Source organism: Mercenaria mercenaria, unplaced genomic scaffold (assembly GCF_021730395.1).
Source record: "Mercenaria mercenaria strain notata unplaced genomic scaffold, MADL_Memer_1 contig_4683, whole genome shotgun sequence".
Lineage (NCBI taxonomy): Eukaryota > Metazoa > Mollusca > Bivalvia > Venerida > Veneridae > Mercenaria > Mercenaria mercenaria.
In genome coordinates, this window is record NW_026462930.1 from 32,679 (window position 1) to 52,625 (window position 19,947).

Genomic DNA, 19,947 nt, shown 5'->3' on the forward strand with positions numbered 1-19,947 from the left:
TTGATCTGACCTGGTGACCTAGTTTTTGACCCACCTGACCCAGATTTAAACTTGACATAATGATCATCAAGGTTAACATTCTGACTAAGTTTCATTAAGATATTATCATGAATGTGCCCTCTAGAGTATTAACTAGCTTTTCCTTTGATTTGACCTGGTGTCCTAGTTTTTTACCCCATCTGACCCAGATTTAATCTTGGTCTAAAGATCATCAAGATTAACATTCTGATCAAATTTCATTATAGTAAGGTCATAAATGTGGCCTGTAGAGTATTAACTAGCTTTTCCTTTGATTTGACCTGGTGACCTAATTTTTGACCCCACCTGACCCAGATCTGACCCTGACCTAAAGGTTATCAAGGTTAACATTCTGACCTAATTTCATTAATATATAGTCATAAATGTGACCTCTAGAGGTTAACAAGCTTTTCCTTTGATTTGACATTGTGACCTAGTTTTTGATCCCACATGAACTCAGACCAGACGATTTTTTGGCCTTCGGATAAACCATAAATACAACATCAGAAAATTGCCCGATTGCTGGACGAGGACCGGAAGGCACTTGCTTAAATCTAGCGGTGACTGTGCAATAGATGCGAATACTGTTTGCAGTGACTGTCAGATTTTTGTTCAACATTGTACCTTTAAGATACTCTGATGACCTTACTGGCTCTGTTCGGGCATCTGTAAGAGCTCTAACACGCACCGGACCAATGTACAATGACTGTTAGTGTATTGGATGATCTCTGTCAGAGTGCCTGGCGTCGCTGATTTTTGACGCGCGGAGGGAATTCTTTCCGGGCGGCGACTGGACGGCAAAATTTGGTGTCCCTTTCACTATAAAAGGTTTACGTATATAGGTACCTCTTGCTTTGTTCCTTCTCTAAACTGGAAAGATGGCACTTGTTCCACCACAACATCTGAGGCTTTTTCTCATCCAGCAAGAGAGACTGTGGGTGGCTTGCATAATGCATAGAAGACGCGAATGCTGAGTGAACGCCACCCATTTCTGGCCTGTACATGTCAGATTTGAAAACTGTGCGCCAGGCATGTCCTTGCAGGCAAGCCGTCTGGTGCCCGCCTGTTTTGTGACCGCATGAACAGAAAGCTTCAAAATCGTCCGATGCCTGTTGCACTCTCCAAATCTTTGAATCGGCGCTGTTAGAAAAGAATTCTGCGGCGCCTCTTATTTGTAACTGTTTATTTAACTGAAGAATTAAATTGTAATTCCCTATCCATGGTACAAATTTTACTATCTATTATTCATATTATTTACTTGGTTTATACTCAGTAGACCTTCAGGTCCTAAAACGAACAAACAACTCCGTAAAAACAAACAAGCGGGCCATGAATGCCCTGTACGCTCACCTGACCTATTGACCTAAAGATCATCAAGATTAACATTCCGACCAAGTTTCATTAAGATATGGTCATAAATGTGGCCTCTAAAATGTTAACTAGCTTTTCCTTCAATTTGACCTGGTGACCTAGTTTTTGACCCAACATGACCCAGATTCGAAGCTGACCTGAAGATCATCAACAATAACATTCTGACTAAGTTTCATGAAGATACAGTCATAAATGTGGGGCCTCTAGAGTGTTAAGAAGCTTTTCCTTCAAACTGACCTAGTGACCTAGTTTTTGACCCCACCTGACCCAGATTTGAACTTGACCTATAGATCATCAAGAATAACAATCTGACCAAGTTTCATTAAGATACAGTCATAAATATAGCCTCTAGAGTGCTAACAAGCTTTTCTTTTGATTTGACCTGGTGACCTAGTTTTTCACTATACATGACCCAGATTCAAAACGGATCTTAAAATCATCAAGATTAACATTCTGACCGAGTTTTATAAAGATGCAGTCATAAATGTGGCCTCTAAAGTGTTAACAAGCTTTTCCTTTGATTTGACCTGGTGACCTAGTTTTTGACCCAGATGACCCAATATCAAACACGTCCAAGATTTTATTGAGGGTAACATTCTGACAAAGTTTCATTAAGATTGGGCCAAAATTGTGACCTCTAGAGTGTTAACAAGCTTTTCCTTTGATTTAACCTGGTGACCTAGTTTTTGTCCCCAGATGACCCAATGTCAAACTTGTCCAAGATTTTATTGAGGGTAACATTTCTTGACTTTTTGTGAGTGATCATGCAATTTTAGTGTTATTTGAGCCTTTGTAACCACAAATCCCCTCTCTAAATTCCAGTTTTAGCTGGGCAGATTAAGTCATTTATTCGGGAAAATACTGCATTTGGTGATGCAAGCATGAAATTTGGCATGTGTACTCGTCTGAGCCTACTTCTTTCAAAAAGTCCATTAGCCACTTGAAAATTCAATATGGCGGCCATTTTTCAAGATGGCTGCCAAAGGAAGTTGAATTTTGACTTGAACAGACCTAAACCGAATTCTTTCTCGTCAATTTTGAGGAAAATATATCTTTTAAGATGTTTTGAGTGTGCAAAACCTAATTTTGAGACACAAAATATTGGTTTCAAAATCCAATATGGCAGTCGCCGTTTTATGTGAAAGAACTATAGATAATTTGCCATTAATACTGACGTTCCTAGCTGAATCAATTTTAATATTATAGTCGAATAACTTACACAGAGTTTTTGTCTCGCCTGCGACTTAAGGAACTGACGGCGGACTAAGGCGTAGCTTTCCCGGCGGGACGGTGATGACGACGGCGGCGGTGGCGTCAACGTTAAGTTTGTATGTCAAGTCCTTATCTAAGAAACTACCTTGTTTATTGGGTTGAAAATACACATATGCCTTTGTGGTCATTAGGCGCTGTACCAGGCCAAGTTCCATAACAAGTTCCATAACTTTGACATACATTTTAACAAAATTATCTCCCTTTTAAACTTAAGTATTTTTCTCAGAAACTATTAGGTTTATTGGGTTGAAACTTCACACATGCCTTCATGGTCATTAGGCACTGTACAAAGCCAAGTTCAATAACTCTGACATGAATGTTAACAAAATTATCCCCCTTTCAATATTAGAAATTGTAAAGTTTTTGTGTCTCTACTTTGAATGTTATTCAGTTAGGCTATGTCCCTTTATGGCCGTCACTGCTTGATTATAACTTGTGGTCAAGCTTTATATAATGCAGACATTTTTAAAATTAAAGTGTATATAGCAATCTACGTAGACACATCAATTTTGATACTTAGTAAACAGAAGACCTGCTTTGTGTCATAGGTGAAACAATGCAGATCTACTCTACTTGTTTCCACTGGAAGGCATGTCTCAAAACTTTATAATTTGGCCAAATAGTTGTCACATTTGCGGCTGTATAAATCTGTAAACGGGAGTCCAAAACGATTGCATTTACACCTAGAACAACATTTTTTACATGCACATTTGGTCAGTTCTTTACAGTTTTTTTGCAACTGGTGGATTGTTGTCCAGTGCATCTGCCAAAGGTCACCATATTTCTCCCATCCCCATTCAGCAGGATTTTCGACTTCCATTTGGCAACAATGCCTGTCCCATATCCAACCAGCTTGGTATGCAGCACGCTTTGTGTTTTTGGCCAGGGCTGCTTGTGTTGGGCCAAGAGCATCATATGACGTCTGTTTTCGGGCAAACATGTCCAGCCTGATGCCATAAATATCTGCTATAGAACTTGACCTGTCTCACATAAAGATGACAAGCTTTTCACGAAATCCCCTGTCCTCATTAGATATCACTGGCCGATATACACCTAAGTTTTTAAAGACATCTGTCACTTCTGAACAAACATTCCAAGTTTGTCAAACAGTCTTTTTATCTTTTTCCCGGAAACCTGACACTACATCAAAACCTGTAAATGCATAAAAGAAAGCAATACCTTTTGCTTTCTCATGGCCAATTGACTGAATGACATCATTTATGGGAATCCATCTCAGATTTGTTCCCTGTCCGAAGGCTACCCGCAATTGTTCAAGGCCAAGACCTTTCAGCTCAGTAAATACATGAATAGCTATGAATAGCGGTGGCAACTAAATCTATGTCTATAGCTTTACTTGTTAGCTGTTTATGACCCTCCACAACAGCATGCATGCATAAACATCCGGATATCGAGTTCCTCATGACTGCATGGCGTCAGACCTTCAAGACTGATTTTTGACTGAAACTGACCTAGATATCATCCAGATGAACATTCAGACCAACTTTCATACAGATCCCATGAAAAATATGGCCTGTAGAGAGGTCACAAGGTTTTTCTATTATTTGATCTACTGACCTAGTTTTTGATGGCACGTGACCCAGTTTCGAACCTGACCTAGATATCATCAAGGGGAACATTCTGACCAATTTTCATGAAGATCCATTGAAAAGTACGGCCTCTAGAGAGGTCAAAAGATTTTTTCTAATTTTAGACCTACTGACCTAGTTTTTGACCGCAGTTGACTCAGTTTCAAACTTGACCTAGATATTATCAAGATGAACATTCAAACCAACTTTCATACAGATCGCATGAAAAATATGGCCTCTAGAGAGGTCACAACGTTTTTCTATTATTTGACCTACTGACCTAGTTTTTGAAGGCACGTGACCCAGTTTCGAACCTGACCTAGATATCATCAAGGTGAACATTCTGACCAATGTTCATGAACATTCATTGAAAAGTATAGCCTCTAGAGAGGTCACAAGGTTTTTCTATTTTTAGACCTACTGACCTAGTTTTTGAAGGCACGTGACCCACTTTCGAACTTGACCTAGATATCATCAAGGTGAACGTTCTGACCAATTTTCATGAAGATCTTGTGAAATATATGGCCTCTAGAGAGGTCACAAGGTTTTTCTATTTTTACACCTACTTACCTAGTTTTTGATGGCACGTGGCCCAGTTTCGAACTTGACCTAGATATCATCAAGGTGAACATTCTGACCAATTTTCATGAAGATCTTGTGAAATATATGGCCTCTAGAGAGGTCACAAGGTTTTTCTATTTTTAGACGTAATGACCTAGTTTTTGATGGCACGTGACCCAGTTTCGAACTTGACCTAGATATCATCAAGGTAAACATTCTGACCAACTTTCATAAAGATCCCATGAAAAATGTGACCTCTAGAGTGGTCACAAGCAAAAATTTAAGTACGGACGCACGGACGCCGCGCGATCACAAAAGCTCACCTTGTCACTTTGTGACAGGTGAGCTAAAAAAGTGTAACTCTTTTATCACTTTTGGGTTATATAATGCGGTGCACTTCCGAACTGTGAATGTAGTACTGATTCATTGCACTGCTGTTACAAATTAATTACTGTAGTCGGCCGTTCTAAGAACAAACGTAAAAGTTAACGTTTTTACCTGTTTCCGTTGGTAGCCATTCACGTTCAGCCAGTAGAATTTTACATCGTTTTGAATGTACCTCTATGCCATTTGTTCTTTTCATACTTTTGGCAATGTCAACGTCTTCCCTGAATAATCTTTTCGTAAGCGTCGTTTTCCCAACTCCACAATGTCCCACTATCATTACACGAATACTGTTAATCTCTTCCTTTCCATCTTCCAAAGCTTTCTTGAACAATTGGACAGAACTGGCATCCATTTTACGTATCTCTTCTGGCAACGAAGCTGAAAAATACAACAAAAATTTCAATAAAGTGGATTTTAAATGCAATTTCAACAAATGCAATGCATTTCAAGCAATACAGTAAAACAGAGCATCAAGACAAGTCACTGTAAAAGATGAATGCCCCCAATGTGGAGTGTCCTGTCCTGTGGGTTAGGGTAGGCTGTACAGTAATGGTCATTGCCTGTAACCATGATCTGAATGATACGGATCAGACTCTTTCATGGGACATCAAGCTTAACACTTATATAGTTTCATTAAAATCCTTGAAATGGTTAAATTTACAATGGGGACTCAGAAAGTGTTACAGACAAGCGAACAAATTAACACACAGATGGCCACTGCTATTACAATATACCATCCTTTGGGGGAATTAAGAAAAAATCTAAGTCTAGGTCAGACACAAAACATTACTGTATATGGGCACTGTAGTATGTAAGTCTAGGTCAGATATAAAACATTACTGAATATGGGCTCTGTCAAACGTATCTACACTGCTGTTTATGGGCCTTGTAGTATGTAAGTCTAGGTCAGACATAAACATTGTTCCCCATGTTCAGTATAGATTTAAAGGGTAGCTTACATACAAGAGGGCAATGAAGGCCCTGTGTTGCCCAACTGACCTAGGAATCATCTCAATTAACATTCTGACCAAGTTTCATTAAGATATGGTCATAAATGTGGCCTCTAGAGTGTTAACTAGCTTTTCCTGGTGACCTAGTTTTTGACCCTATATGACCCAGATTCAAACTGGACCTTGAGATCTTCAAGATTAACATTCTGACCAAGTTTCATGAAGAAACAGTCAGATACAGACCTAGTTTTTGACCCCAGATGACCCAATATCAAACTCTTCCAAGATTTTATTGAGGGTAACATTCTGACTAAGTGTCATTAAGATTGGGTCAAAACGGTAAACTCTAGAGTGTTAACAATTTTTTCCTTTGATTTGATCTGGTGACCTAGTTTTTTTACCCCAGATGACCCAATATCGAACTCGTCCAAGTTTTTATTGAAGGTAACATTCTGACCAAGTTTCATTAAGATTAGGCCAAAATTGTGACCTCTAGAGCGTTAACAGTCAAATTGTTGATGATGGACATAGGGCGATCAAAAACGCTTACCTTTGAGCACATTGTGCTCAGGTGAGCTAACAAGAGCACTGCAATGCAACACAAATGCAGAGCAATATACACACAAAACAAAGTCATATGACCTTTGACCCCTTAGTGTGACTTTAACCTTGAAGTGAGCCATCAGAAATATGCGCTCTGCACGTCGTTTTGATGAGGTGAACATTTGTGTCAAGTTTCTTTGAAATCCTTCAAGGGGTTCAAGAGTTACAGAACGGAAGGGAAATTGCCAACCAACAGACAGACGAACACCGAGGCGATAACATAATATGTCCCTTCGGGCGCATACAAGTTGTATGCATTATTTATTTATTCATTTATTTGGGTCTGCACCAACACAGTATTATAGGTTATATGGCGCCAAACAGGACTACAAATTTTGGTTCAACATCTCATTTACATCGAAATAAAAACACAAATCAAAATTTACATACCTTCTGGAATCACAGAGTTACTGCAAAACCAAGTGTTAAGACCCTATTAGTCGCCTCTTAAGATCATGCAAGGGTAAGGCAGTGGTTCCAATTCTTTTCATACACAGATTGTCCCAGAACCACATGCGGCTTTGTGTGCAAGTTTGGTTAAAATTAAATCATAAAGTTGCTACTGTGCAGACAATGTCAAAATAGCTAATTTTGGCACTTTCAGGGGCCATAACTCTGGAACCCATAACGGGATCTGGTCGGTTTAAGAAAGGAACTAAGATCTTATGGTGACACAAATTTTGTGCAAGTCTGATTTATTTCAATTTATAAACAAGAAAAGCGGCAATGCCACGAAACCAGGTTTTCAACACTTTTCATAAGAATAAAAAAGTATACTGAATCACAGTGCACCACTTTAAAGCACAACCCTAACCCTAACCCTATTTTTAGTAACAATGACCTTGACCTTGATCCCAGAAACCCCAAAATCAATCCCAAGCTACAACTTTATATAAGTTTTCTATACACCAAGTTTCATCATGATAGCTCATTCCTAAGTTAAGTTATTGACCGGAAACCCTTTTTCTATTTTAAATAACAGTGACCTTGACCTTGACCCCAGAAACCCCAAAATCAATCCCAGCCTTTGTCTTGATATAAGCTACATACATACCAAGTTGTATTCAAATATCTTTACCGAAACAAAAGTTATTGACCGGAAACCCTTTTTCTATTTTAAGTAACAGTGACCTTGAACTTGACCCCAGAAACCCCAAAATCAATCCAAGCCTTTGCCTTGATATAAGCTACATACATACCAAGTTTTATTCAAATATCTTTACCGAAACAAAAGTTATTGACCGGAAACACCAGTTTGACGCCGCCATCCGCCCGCCCGACCCCTGCCCGACCAACGACATACCCCAATCTAATAACTCAGGTTTTCGTTGAAAACCTGGTTAATGAAGCTGTTATTGTGAAGAAAAGGTCAAAATAGCTAATTTTGGCCCTTTAATGGGCCAAAACTCTGGAACCCATTATGGGATCTGGCCGGTTTAAGAAAGGAACCGAGATGTTATGGTGACACAAGTTTTGTGCAAGTTTGATTAAATTCAAATCATAAATGAAGCTGCTATTGTGCAGACAAGGTCAAAATAGCTAATTCTGGCCCTTTCAGAGACCATAACTCTGGAACCCATAATGGAATCTCGCCAGTTCAAGAAAGGAACCAAGGCCTTATGGTGATGCAAGTTGTGTGCAATTTTTGTAAAAATCATATCATAAATAAAGCTGCTATTGTGCAGACAAGGTCCAAATAGCTTATTTTGGCCCTTTCAGAGACCATAACTCTGAAACTCATAATGGGATCTGGCCAGTTCAAGAAAGGAACCAAGGTCTTATGCTGATAGAAGTTGTGTGCAAGTTTGGTTAAAATAAAATCATAAATGAAACCACTATTGTGCAGACAAGAAATTGTTGACGCACGCATGCAAATTCCGGCCCTTTAAGGGGCAATAATTCTAGAACCCATGATGGGATCTGGCTAGTTTTCAAAAAGAACCGAAATATTATGCCAATACAGTTTTGTACAAGTTTGATCAAAATTGCTTGCAAAATTTAGTCTCTATGGGTTCACAAGGAAATTGTGGACGGACGGACGATGGACATAGGGTGATCACAAAAGCTCACCCTGTCACTACGTGAACTTAACCAAATCAGGACGCTGACGCAGACGCGGACCCATCGCACAGGTGAGTCCAATAGCTCTTCTTTTCTTTGAATAGTCGAGCTAAAAAAGCCTATTAACTTTGGACCTCCAATTGTGACCTTGACCTTTGAGCTAGGGGTCCGGATTTTGCGCAAGACATGTCGTCATGGGGAACATTTGTGCCAAGTGATATTGAAATCCCTTAATGAATGACGGAGTTAAGGACCGGACACGAAACAGACCTTGTTTATGCTATGTAAACATTTGACTGCCAAGTGTGGCCTTAACCTTTGAGCTGAAAGTTGTGCATGACACATCATCTTATTATGAGGTATATGTGTGCCAAGTAATATAAAAATCCTTTCATGGAAGGCATGGTTATGGACCGGACAGGAAAATAGCCCTGTTGACATTTGACCTCCAATTGTGTTTGTTTGTTTTGGGTTTAACACCGTTTTTCAACAGTATTTCAGTCATGTAACGGCGGGTCCAATTGTGACCTTGACCTTAAGTTAGGGGTCCAGGTTTTGTGCATGACACGTCATCTTATTATGGGGAACATTTTTGCCAAGTAATATTAAAATCCCTTCATGGATGACAGTTATGGACCTGACACGAAATTGCGGACGGACGGATGGATGGAAAAGCGCATTCTTATAGCCCCCGAAACGGGTTTTCAACCAGTAGGGGACTAATAACTTTTGTATCACTGAGGCAGATGTTTTTATGAGCTTACCTGAAACTAGCAAGTTTTAATAGCTTGTCGATACAAGAGGACCATGATGGCCCTTTACCGCTCACCTGTTATCATTGCACTTGAGGACAAGAAGGTCCTCAGAAAAAATATCTAAATCCAAAGGACAGGAACAACAAAGGAAGAAATTTAACCAAAAACAAAAAAAAAATCTTTACAAGGTAAAGATATGTTAAAATACACCTAAATATTGGAGGTACCATCCATGTTGTACCACAGAAAACTGGTCTCGTGTTTTCTCTACGGCCAATAATAAAAATGTTACCAAAAAAAGCTATTTATAGTAACATAAAAGGGAAGTAATTAAAAATAAATAAATATTGTAAGTGGACAAAAGAAGGGTCTGCCAAATAAATCTGTTGACATAAATGAAATTTCAGATCAGTATCTTCATTAGTTATGGAGATATAACAATTTTAATTTGAAATAAAGGGAGGTAATCTGAGATAAAATCAGTCCATAGTTATCTACCCTGATTGTTTCAGTCCAACTAATAACAATAATGAAATTTCAAATAAGTCCTGTAAGTACTTACTGATATAAATCCATTTTGACTACAATCAGGGGAGGTAATCAGATATAAAATAACTCTGGAACATATGATTGGATCTGATTTGTCATGGAATCCAAAATTTATTGTTGTTGAAGATATTTTGGAAGTTTGTATCAAATAAAACCATAAATGAAATCTCTATATGGCTGCAAAAGCCAAAATAGCCAATTTTGGACCTTTAAGGGGCCATAACTCTGGAATCCATGACGGAAGAAAGGAAGAAAGATCTTGTGGTGATACAAGTTGTGTGCAAGTTTGGTTAAAATCAAATTATAAATGAAGCTGCTATTGTGCAGACAAGGTCAAAATAGCTAATTTTGGCCCTTTCAGGGCCCATAACTCTGGAACCCATTACGGGATCTGACCGGTTCAAGAAAAGAACCAAGATCTTATGGTGACACAAGTTTTGTGCAAGTTTGATTAAATTCAAATCATAAATGAAGCTGCTATTGTGCAGACAAGGTCAAAATAACTAATTCTGGCCCTTTCAGGGGCCATCACTCTGGAACCCATAACGGAATCTCGCCAGTTCAAGAAAGGAACTGGGATCTTATGGTGATACAAGTTGTGTGCAAGTTTGGTTAAAATAAAATCATAAATGAAGCTGCTATTGTGCAGAAAAGGTCAAAATAGCTTATTCTGGCCCTTTTAGGGGCCATAACTCTGGAACCCATAAAGGAATCTGGCCAGTTCAAGAAAGGAACCAAGATCTTATGGTGATACAAGTTGTGTGCAAGTTTGGTAAAAATCAAATCATAAATAAAGCTGCTATTGTGCAGACAAGATCAAAATAGCTAATTTTGGCCCTTTCAGGGGCCATAACTCTGGAACCCATAATGGGATCTGGCCAGTTCAAGAAAGGAACTATGATCTTATGGTGATACAAGTTGTGTGCAAGTTTGGTTAAAATAAAATCATAAACGAAACCACTATCATGCAGACAAGATATTGTTGACGGATGCACGCACGGACGGATGCACGGACTGACGACGGACGACGGATGAAGGGTGATCACAAAAGCTCACCTTGTCACTATGTGACAGGTGAGCTAAAATGCAGTATTGCCTAGAACCTGCAGATAAGACATTATACCACTGAAGAAAACAGAGCATAAAATAAGCTGTGTACTTGTGTAAATACGCAATTAAATTTGCAAAATATGCAATTACTATAATGCTTATCAATCCAAAACTAGTCATTGTTGATTCTGTGCTTGAACTTTGAAATCAAACAGACCACAGTGAAAATTTGCTGTACTACTGATAGTTGTGTAACACTTCAGTGCTTTTATTTCTCCTGTAATTTACAGTGAGAATTACACAGTTGATTAGAGGTTTAGTAAAGGCGTAATTATTTTATGCTAGCCTATAAATCTCCTTTTCTTGCTTTGACTATTTCCTTGAAATCCTCATTAGTGACAGATGCCACATGAAAAGGGACTGATTTCCATTTCTTGCATGTATCCTGTCTGCCATTGGTATCAACAATCAAAAAATTTTCTATTTTAAGTACTGGGAATTCCAGTGTTCTATGAATACATATCACACCAAGGTTGCCTCCACATTCTTTACAAATGAGCTTGCCGACAAACTGGATACCGGTAGCCTCATCCTGGTATCTGGCTGACCCACTTTTAGAAAACGTTACCCTCTCTGCAAAATACTCATCAGTAACAACATGGTGGGAATCTTGAATTTTTTTCACATCACCAGACCAGCATATGAAATGATCGCAATTGATGCAGCGTAGTTCAAACTGTCCCGTTCTAATCAACTTACGTCTAGGTCCCAAAGATTTCAACTGCCGATCTAGGTTAGCTTCGTCTTGGAATTTGTGAATCTCCTGGCGAAACTTGTCTGGATTCTTCTGTATGTATTCCTTAAATGGTAATAAACACTGTTATAAGTCTTATTACAATAAAATATTAGTAGAGATTAAAAAGACTATTATCATGAGGTCATCATGCCCTTTACTTAATAACACACAAACCATTGACTCTAACATAGCTGATAAAACACTGCTCCTTCCATGTCAAAAATATAGTTTTGACAAAATCAAACTCAACCTAATGTGTGACCTTAATCATTGTAAAGGGAATTGCATGCCACAAGCAATTTTACTGAGGCTAACATTTCTGCCAATGAATAGAATGAGCCGCACCATGAGAAAACCAACATAGTGCATTTGCGACCAGCATGGATCCAGACCAGCCTGCGTATCTGTGCAGTCTGGTCAGGATCCACGCTGTTCACTAACGGTTTCTCTAATTGCAATAGGCTTTGAAAGCGAACAGCATGGATCCTGACCAGACTGCGTGGATGCGCAGGCTGGTCTGGATCCATGCTTGCCGCAAATGCAATATATTGGTTTTCTGATGGTGCAGCTCAAATGACTGTTTTATGCATGTAAAAGCTACAGCCTAGAAAAAAATAACATGAAGACCAAGTGTGTCCTTGGCTATTTGTAATAGAACTTCTGGTCTTCCCTCTGAAACATCATCTCACCTTTTAAATAAAACATTTCTGCCAAACAAAACTAAATGCTCCATTCGTGCCCAAAGATTTTTTAAAAGATTATCCTTTTGGTTGTCATGGCAACCAGAATTTTGCATGAATCACCTAGATTTGAAGGAAACTGGACATATGCATGATGCAAGTACATACCCCAAACAGCCATTTTGTCAACTAAATTTAGCTTACCAAAGGTAAGGTTCACAGAAATGTTGATACATATTTTCTGCAGAATTGTATGTTATTGTAACAGGAAAGTATTTCATATTGAAAATTCTATGAACAATAGTGCTACAGACACGTAATGCAGAATATTCATCTTCAAAATCAAAAAAATTACCTGTAGCTGAATGATAGCTTTCCTCATCATGATCTCTCGTATCATGTTAAGTTCCTCCTTCTCTGCCATACCCGTATTCTCCTCGGCAATCACATAATACTTGCTGTCTGCTGCCCTACCTCTGCCTAAAAGAACAGAAACACTTCATTTCAAACTATATTATATTATATATGTGTATTCATTATGGCCCAGTAAGAGATACTGGCCAGAGAATGCAAACCAATATGACAGACTGAGGATCTTTTCCCAGTTCATTGTGGAAACACACATGTAAAAAAATAATCTCACCTCCCCAGAAAAATTTACCAAAACTAGAGCTGCTTTTGAGAAAAGCGCATGTCTCCCACAACTGCCTAATCATCTAAATAGTAAGTCATTCTTTATATACTGTTTTCTCACTACAAATATACATATTAAGAGTAAAAAGGCTGATTTAGGTTAATTCAAGGGCGGTAATTCTGAAGTGCCTTGGGTGATTTGGCTAGTTAATGAACTTGGCCGAGGAGTTATGGTCAAAAATATTTGGTTCAAGTTTGGTGAAGATCGAATGAGAACTGTTCGACTTTAAGTGCGGACATGAGTAAAAATGCTGATTTTCAGTAATTCAAAGGCCATAATTCCGAAGTGCCTAGGCCAATTTGGCTAGTTATTGAATTTGGCCGAGGACTTCTGGTCAAACAACTTTTTGTTTAAGTTTGGTGAAGATGAGAAATGTTCGACTTAAGAGTGCAGACAAGAGATATATGCAACACAAACTTTGGTCATGCTGAGTGAAAAACAAAACAGAACACTAAGTGCAAAACTTAGTAGCATGCTATATAACAAGAGGACCATGATGGTCCTGAATCGCTCACCTCTTCCCACATGACCCAGTTTTGAGTATGACGTCGTTTTTTCTATTATTTGAAATAGTGACCTAGTTTTTGAGCTCATGTGACCCAGTTTTGAACTTGACCTAGATATTATCAAGATAAAAATTCTGACCAATTTTCATGAAGATCAATTGAAAAATATGGTCTCTAGAGAGGTCACAAGGTTTTTCTATTATTTGACCTATTGACCTAGCTTTTTATGGCACGTGACCCAGTTTCAAACTTGACCTAGATATCATCAAGATGAACATTCTGACCAATTTTCATACAGATCCCATGAAAAATATGGCCTTTAGAGAGGTCACAAGGTTTTTCTATTATTTGACCTACTGACCTAGTTTTAAAAGGCAAGTGACCCAGTTACGAACTTGACCTAGATATCATCAAGATGAACATTCAGACCAACTTTCATACAGATCCCATGAAAAATATGGCCTCTAGAGAGGTCACAAGGTTTTTCCATTACTTGACCTACTGACCTAGTTTTTGATGGCACGTGACCCACTTTCGAACTTGACCTAGATATCATCAAGGTGAACATTCTGACCAATTTTCATGAAGATCTCATGAAATATATGGCCTCTAGAGAGGTCACAAGGTTTTTCTATTTTTAGACCTACTGACCTAGTTTTTGATCGCACGTGACCCAGTTTCGAACTTGGCCTAGATATCATCAAGATGAACATTCAGACCAACTTTCATACAGATCCCATGAAAAATATGGCCTCTAGAGAGGTCACAAGGTTTTTCCATTACTTGACCTACTGACCTAGTTTTTGATGGCACGTGACCCACTTTCTAACTTGACCTAGATATCATCAAGGTGAACATTCTGACCAATTTTCATGAAGATCTCATGAAATATATGGCCTCTAGAGAGGTCACAAGGTTTTTCTATTTTTAGACCTACTGACCTAGTTTTTGATCGCACGTGACCCAGTTTCGAACTTGACCTAGATATCATCAAGATGAACATTCAGACTAACTTTCATACAGATCCCATGAAAAATATGGCCTCTAGAGAGGTCACAAGGTTTTTCTATTATTTGACCTACTGACCTACTTTTTGAAGACACGTGACCCAGTTTTGAACTTGACTTAGATATTATCAAGGTGAACATTCTGACCAATTTTCATGAAGATCTTTTGAAATATATGGCCTCTAGAGAGGTCACAAGGTTTTTCTATTTTTAGACCTGCTGACCTAGTTTTTGATGGCATGTGACCCAGTTTCGAACTTGACCTAGATATCATCAAGGTGAACATTCTGACCAATTTTCATGAAGATCTTGTGAAATATATGGCCTCTAGAGAGGTCACAAGGTTTTTCTATTTTTAGACCTACTGACCTAGTTTTTGACGGCACGTGACCCAGTTTCGAACTTGACCTAGATATCATCAAGGTGAACATTCTGACCAATGTTCATAAAGATCCCATGAAAAATGTGACCTCTAGAGTGGTCACAAGCAAAAGTTTACGGACGCAAGGACGAAGGACGACGGACACCGCGCGATCACAAAAGCTCACCTTGTCACTTTGTGACAGGTGAGTTAACAATCATAAGGTCTTACGACTCTAAGTCAAATACTTTGAGATGCACTGACACAAACTTTTATGCCTTTTTATGCATATTTTTGACTAAGGGCTATAACTCTGGTCTGGCTTAGAAAAATCTCAAACAAAACCTCAGGTGCGTAACTGTACTTGCTGAATAATATTCCTACAAAGTTTCATAAGCCTAGGTTAAGGACTTTTTTAGATACATACAACACAAAATTTTAGGCCTTTTTTGCATATATCTGACTACGTCAAGGGCTATAACTCTGGTGTGGCTGTAATCTAAAATAAAACACCAGCTGCACAACTTCACATGCTATATGACAGTCCAATGAGGTTTGATGACTCTTGGTCAAATACTTTTCAGATAAACACAATACAATTTCGGACATACAAATGGACGAACGGACATATTTTTGACTAAGTCAAGGGCTATAACTCTGGTGTGGCTGTATGAAATCTAAAATAAAACAACAGCTGCACAACTTCACGTGCTATATGACAGTCCAATGAGGTTTGATGACTCTGGGTCAAATATTTTTCAGATAAGCACAATACAATTTCGGACAAACAAATGGAGGGATGGGCATATTTTTGACTAAGTCAAGGGTCAAAATTCTGCTACAGCTGTCTGAAATTCTAATCAAAACACCAGGTGCACAACTTCACATGCTGAGTGACAATCCTGTGTGGTTTGGTGACTCTAGGGCTAATACTTTCTGGGATATGCTTGTCAGAAATTTTGGACATGCAGATGGATGGACAAGTGCAACTCTCAAGTGCCCCCTCCAAAAAACTTTGGTTGGCACATAAAAAACATCATATATTCTGCTCAAATTGCATACTTTAACAAGAGGACCATGATGGTCCTGAATCGCTCACCTCTTCCCACATGATCCAGTTTTGAGTATGACGTCGTTTTTTTCTATTATTTGACATAGTGACCTAGTTTTTGAGCTCATGTGACCCAGTTTTGAACTTGACCTAGATATTATCAAGATGAAAATTCTGACCAATTTTCATGAAGATCCATTGAAAAATATGGTCTCTAGAGAGGTCACAAGGTTTTTCTATTATTTGACCTATTGACCTAGTTTTTTAAGGCACGTGACCCAGTTTCAAACTTGACCTAGATATCATCAAGGTGAACATTCTGACCAATTTTCATGAAGATCCTTTCAAGGGTATGGCCTCTAGAGAGGTCACAAGGTTTTTCTATTTCAAGACCTACTGACCTAGATTTTGATCGCAGTTGCCCCAGTTTCAAACTTGACCTAAATATTATCAAGATAAACATTCAGACCAACTTTCATACAGATCCCATGAAAAATGTGGCCTCTAGAGAGGTCACAACGTTTTTTCATTATTTGACCTACCGACCTACTTTTTGACGGCACGTGACCCACTTTCGAACTTGACCTAGATATCATCAAGATGAACATTCTGACCAATTTTTATGGAGATCCATTCATAAGTATGGCCTCTAGAGAGGTCACAAGGTTTTTCTATTTTTAGACCTACTGACCTAGTTTTTGATGGCGCGTGACCCACTTACGAACTTGACCTAGATATCATCAAGATGAACATTCAGACCAACATTCATACAGATCCCATGGAAAATATGGCCTCTAGAGAGGTCACAAGGTTTTTCTATTATTTGACCTACTGACCTAGTTTTTGACAGCACGTGACTCACTTTCTAACTTGTCTCAGATATCATCAAGGTGAACATTCTGACCAATTTTCATGAAGATTTCATGAAATATATGGCCTCTAGAGAGGTCACAAGGTTTTTCTATTTTTAGACCTACTGACCTAGTTTTTGCCCGCACGTGACCCAGTTTCGAACTTGACCTAGATATCATCAAGATGAACATTCAGACCAACTTTCATACAGATCCCATGAAAAATATGGCCTTTAGAGAGGTCACAAGGTTTTTCTATTATTTGACCTACTGACCTAGTTTTTGAAGGCACGTGACCCAGTTTCGAACTTGACCTAGATATCATCAAGGTGAACGTTCTGACCAATTTTCATGAAGATCTTGTGAAATATATGGCCTCTAGAAAGGTCACAAGGTTATTCTATCTTTAGACCTACTGACCTAGTTTTTGACCGCACATGACCCAGTTTCAAACTTGACCTAGATATCATCAAGGTGAACATTCTGACCAATTTTCATGAAGATCTTGTGAAATATATGGCCTCTAGAGAGGTCACAAGGTTTTTCTATTTTTAGACCTCCTGACCTAGTTTTTGAAGGCACATGACCCAGTTTCAATCTCGACCTAGATATCATCAATGTGAACATTCTGACAAATTTTCATGAAGATTTTGTGAAATATATGGCCTCTAGAGAGGTCACAAGGTTATTCTATTTTTAGACCTACTGACCTAGTTTTTGACCGCACGTGACCCAGTTTCGAACTTGACCTAGATATCATCAAAGTGAACATTCTGACCAATTTTCATGAAGATCCATTGAAAATTATGGCCCCTAGAGAGGTCACAAGGCTTTTCTATTTTAAGACCTACTGACCTAGTTTTTGAAGGCACGTGACCCAGTTTCGAACTTGACCTAGAATTTACCAAGATGAACATTCTGACCCATTTTCATAAAGATCCCATGAAAAATGTGACCTCTAGAGATGTCACAAGGAAAAGTTTACGCACCGACGGACGCACAGACGAGGGACACCGCGCGATCACAAAAGCTCACCTTGTCACTTTGTGACAGGTGAGCTAAAAAACTAATGAATTCTTGCATGCATGGATTGTGGTTGATGTGTCCAAGGACATAATAGCTTTAAAGACTTTTTTTCAGAATGTGAGAAAAAGATGATTACCTCTGGACTGAACCACGGCTATCTCGTTGGTCACATGGTCATATCTGATGACAAGATTACACTTGGAAATATCGAGACCTTCCTCCGCAGTTGTTATTATCAACTTGTGCTTCCCATGATTTCGGAAATACTCTGGTATATCCACTTGCTCAGCTTTAGTCATACCTGTTAGAAAATATATAATGATTTATAACCCGCTACTTTTAACCACACTTTCCATTTTGTATCAATTAACCTATCGATGCTAGATTTCTTACCAGTAATAACATAATCATATCATTACAAGACTCCTTACAATGTAACACAAGTGCTTTTTATGAAATAAATTGCAGTCCATACTACCGGAAGAACTGACTGTCATTCCTTTGTGGTATAATTGTCATGTTGTAATAATTAACAGGAGAAGAATTCCCAGTTTAAATACATGTAGTTTTAATCTAAACATGGACAATCGAGCAAAAGGACTTTTCTAAAATTTTCAATGATAGTAATACATTAAATAAAGTCTAAAAATTGATTTCCAAGTCCTTGAAATAACCAAAAATGATTTCATAAATGTGAAGTTAATGATAGTTTTGTTAATATCAATAACAGAAGTTTTAATTTTTAATTTAAAGTTGTGATCCACAAAGAATGACAACTCTTGCCTTAGGCTAGTACTTATAAGCAGAGATATCTATTAGTTTACTTCCCTTGTAATAACACAATTGAGTAGAAAATGAAAACTGTTTTAGACACAATATCATACTTTTATGCACAACAAAAACATTAAGGATTTATTCATTTGTGTCTGATTTACTCCTCAAAACATGGTTCCTATGATTTTGTCAACTTTATATGGTAAAAAATTAACTTTTAAGAAGCCAGTAATAAAATGAAATATCAGTAAGTAAATAATAGTGCAGATGATACAGTTTTGCTTGTATCAAAGTGTCACAATAGAAGCACTTTTGTAATACACAACACCTGGTAGGATTAGTAAAGGTGCAATTATATTGATCTCTATTTCCTATGCCTAGACTTTCATTATTTTAAACAACTTCATTTCTGAAAAGAAATGACTGCCCTTAAAAGACTGTTTTGACATGATATCTCCGCAATCTTTTGAGTATTGTATGCTTAAACATGTCAAAAAGATCACTCTCCCCAGATGCAGAAGCATCAACACATAAAGCAAAAACAAAGTTCCTGGTTTAATCTTTCATGGAATTCTGAATTTTTTGGATTAAGTAAAGTGCTATAAGTAATAATCATGCATTCTGTACACAACTGTTGGCTCCACTCATCAATTCAATATAGAATACTTGATGATTTTTTTTATGAAAACTATTTAGCGCGTAAAAAATGAGCAAATAAAAGTCTCCCTTATTTTTACCCAAATCTCCCTTAAAATGCCCTGTTGAGACAAATCTCTCTTATTGACCGTCTGAAAATATGGCATGTATGTTACATACATCACCAGTACACAGTTTTCCCTGTATGACAGATTAATATTCTACACTGTTTGCTGAGCTAAAGTATTAACTTTTTAAAATAAAGGAGGGAAAATCTATTTCTAACGATATGTAATAAAACTCTTACTGTACAGCTTGTCAGTCAGTATGTGTATACTTATAGCTGATTACTTTAACAGAGGAAACAGATGGCCAAAGGAGCTAAATCCTTAGAATTTCATA

At 38.0% G+C, this 19,947-nt stretch overlaps 1 protein-coding gene across 1 annotated transcript in view; it reads right to left on the bottom strand.

The window, feature by feature from the left end:
- Positions 1 to 18,436, bottom strand: part of LOC128554065 (uncharacterized) — a gene marked incomplete at its 5' end in the record, with an annotated part of 48,727 nt that extends 30,291 nt beyond the window's left edge. The window contains 4 exons of the mRNA XM_053535282.1: positions 5,307 to 5,573; positions 11,923 to 12,022; positions 12,995 to 13,119; positions 18,272 to 18,436. Coding sequence (XP_053391257.1) covers positions 5,307 to 5,573; positions 11,923 to 12,022; positions 12,995 to 13,119; positions 18,272 to 18,436 — 657 coding nt within the window. The remainder of the gene's footprint in view (positions 1 to 5,306; positions 5,574 to 11,922; positions 12,023 to 12,994; positions 13,120 to 18,271) is intronic.
- Positions 18,437 to 19,947: the final 1,511 nt, after the last annotated feature.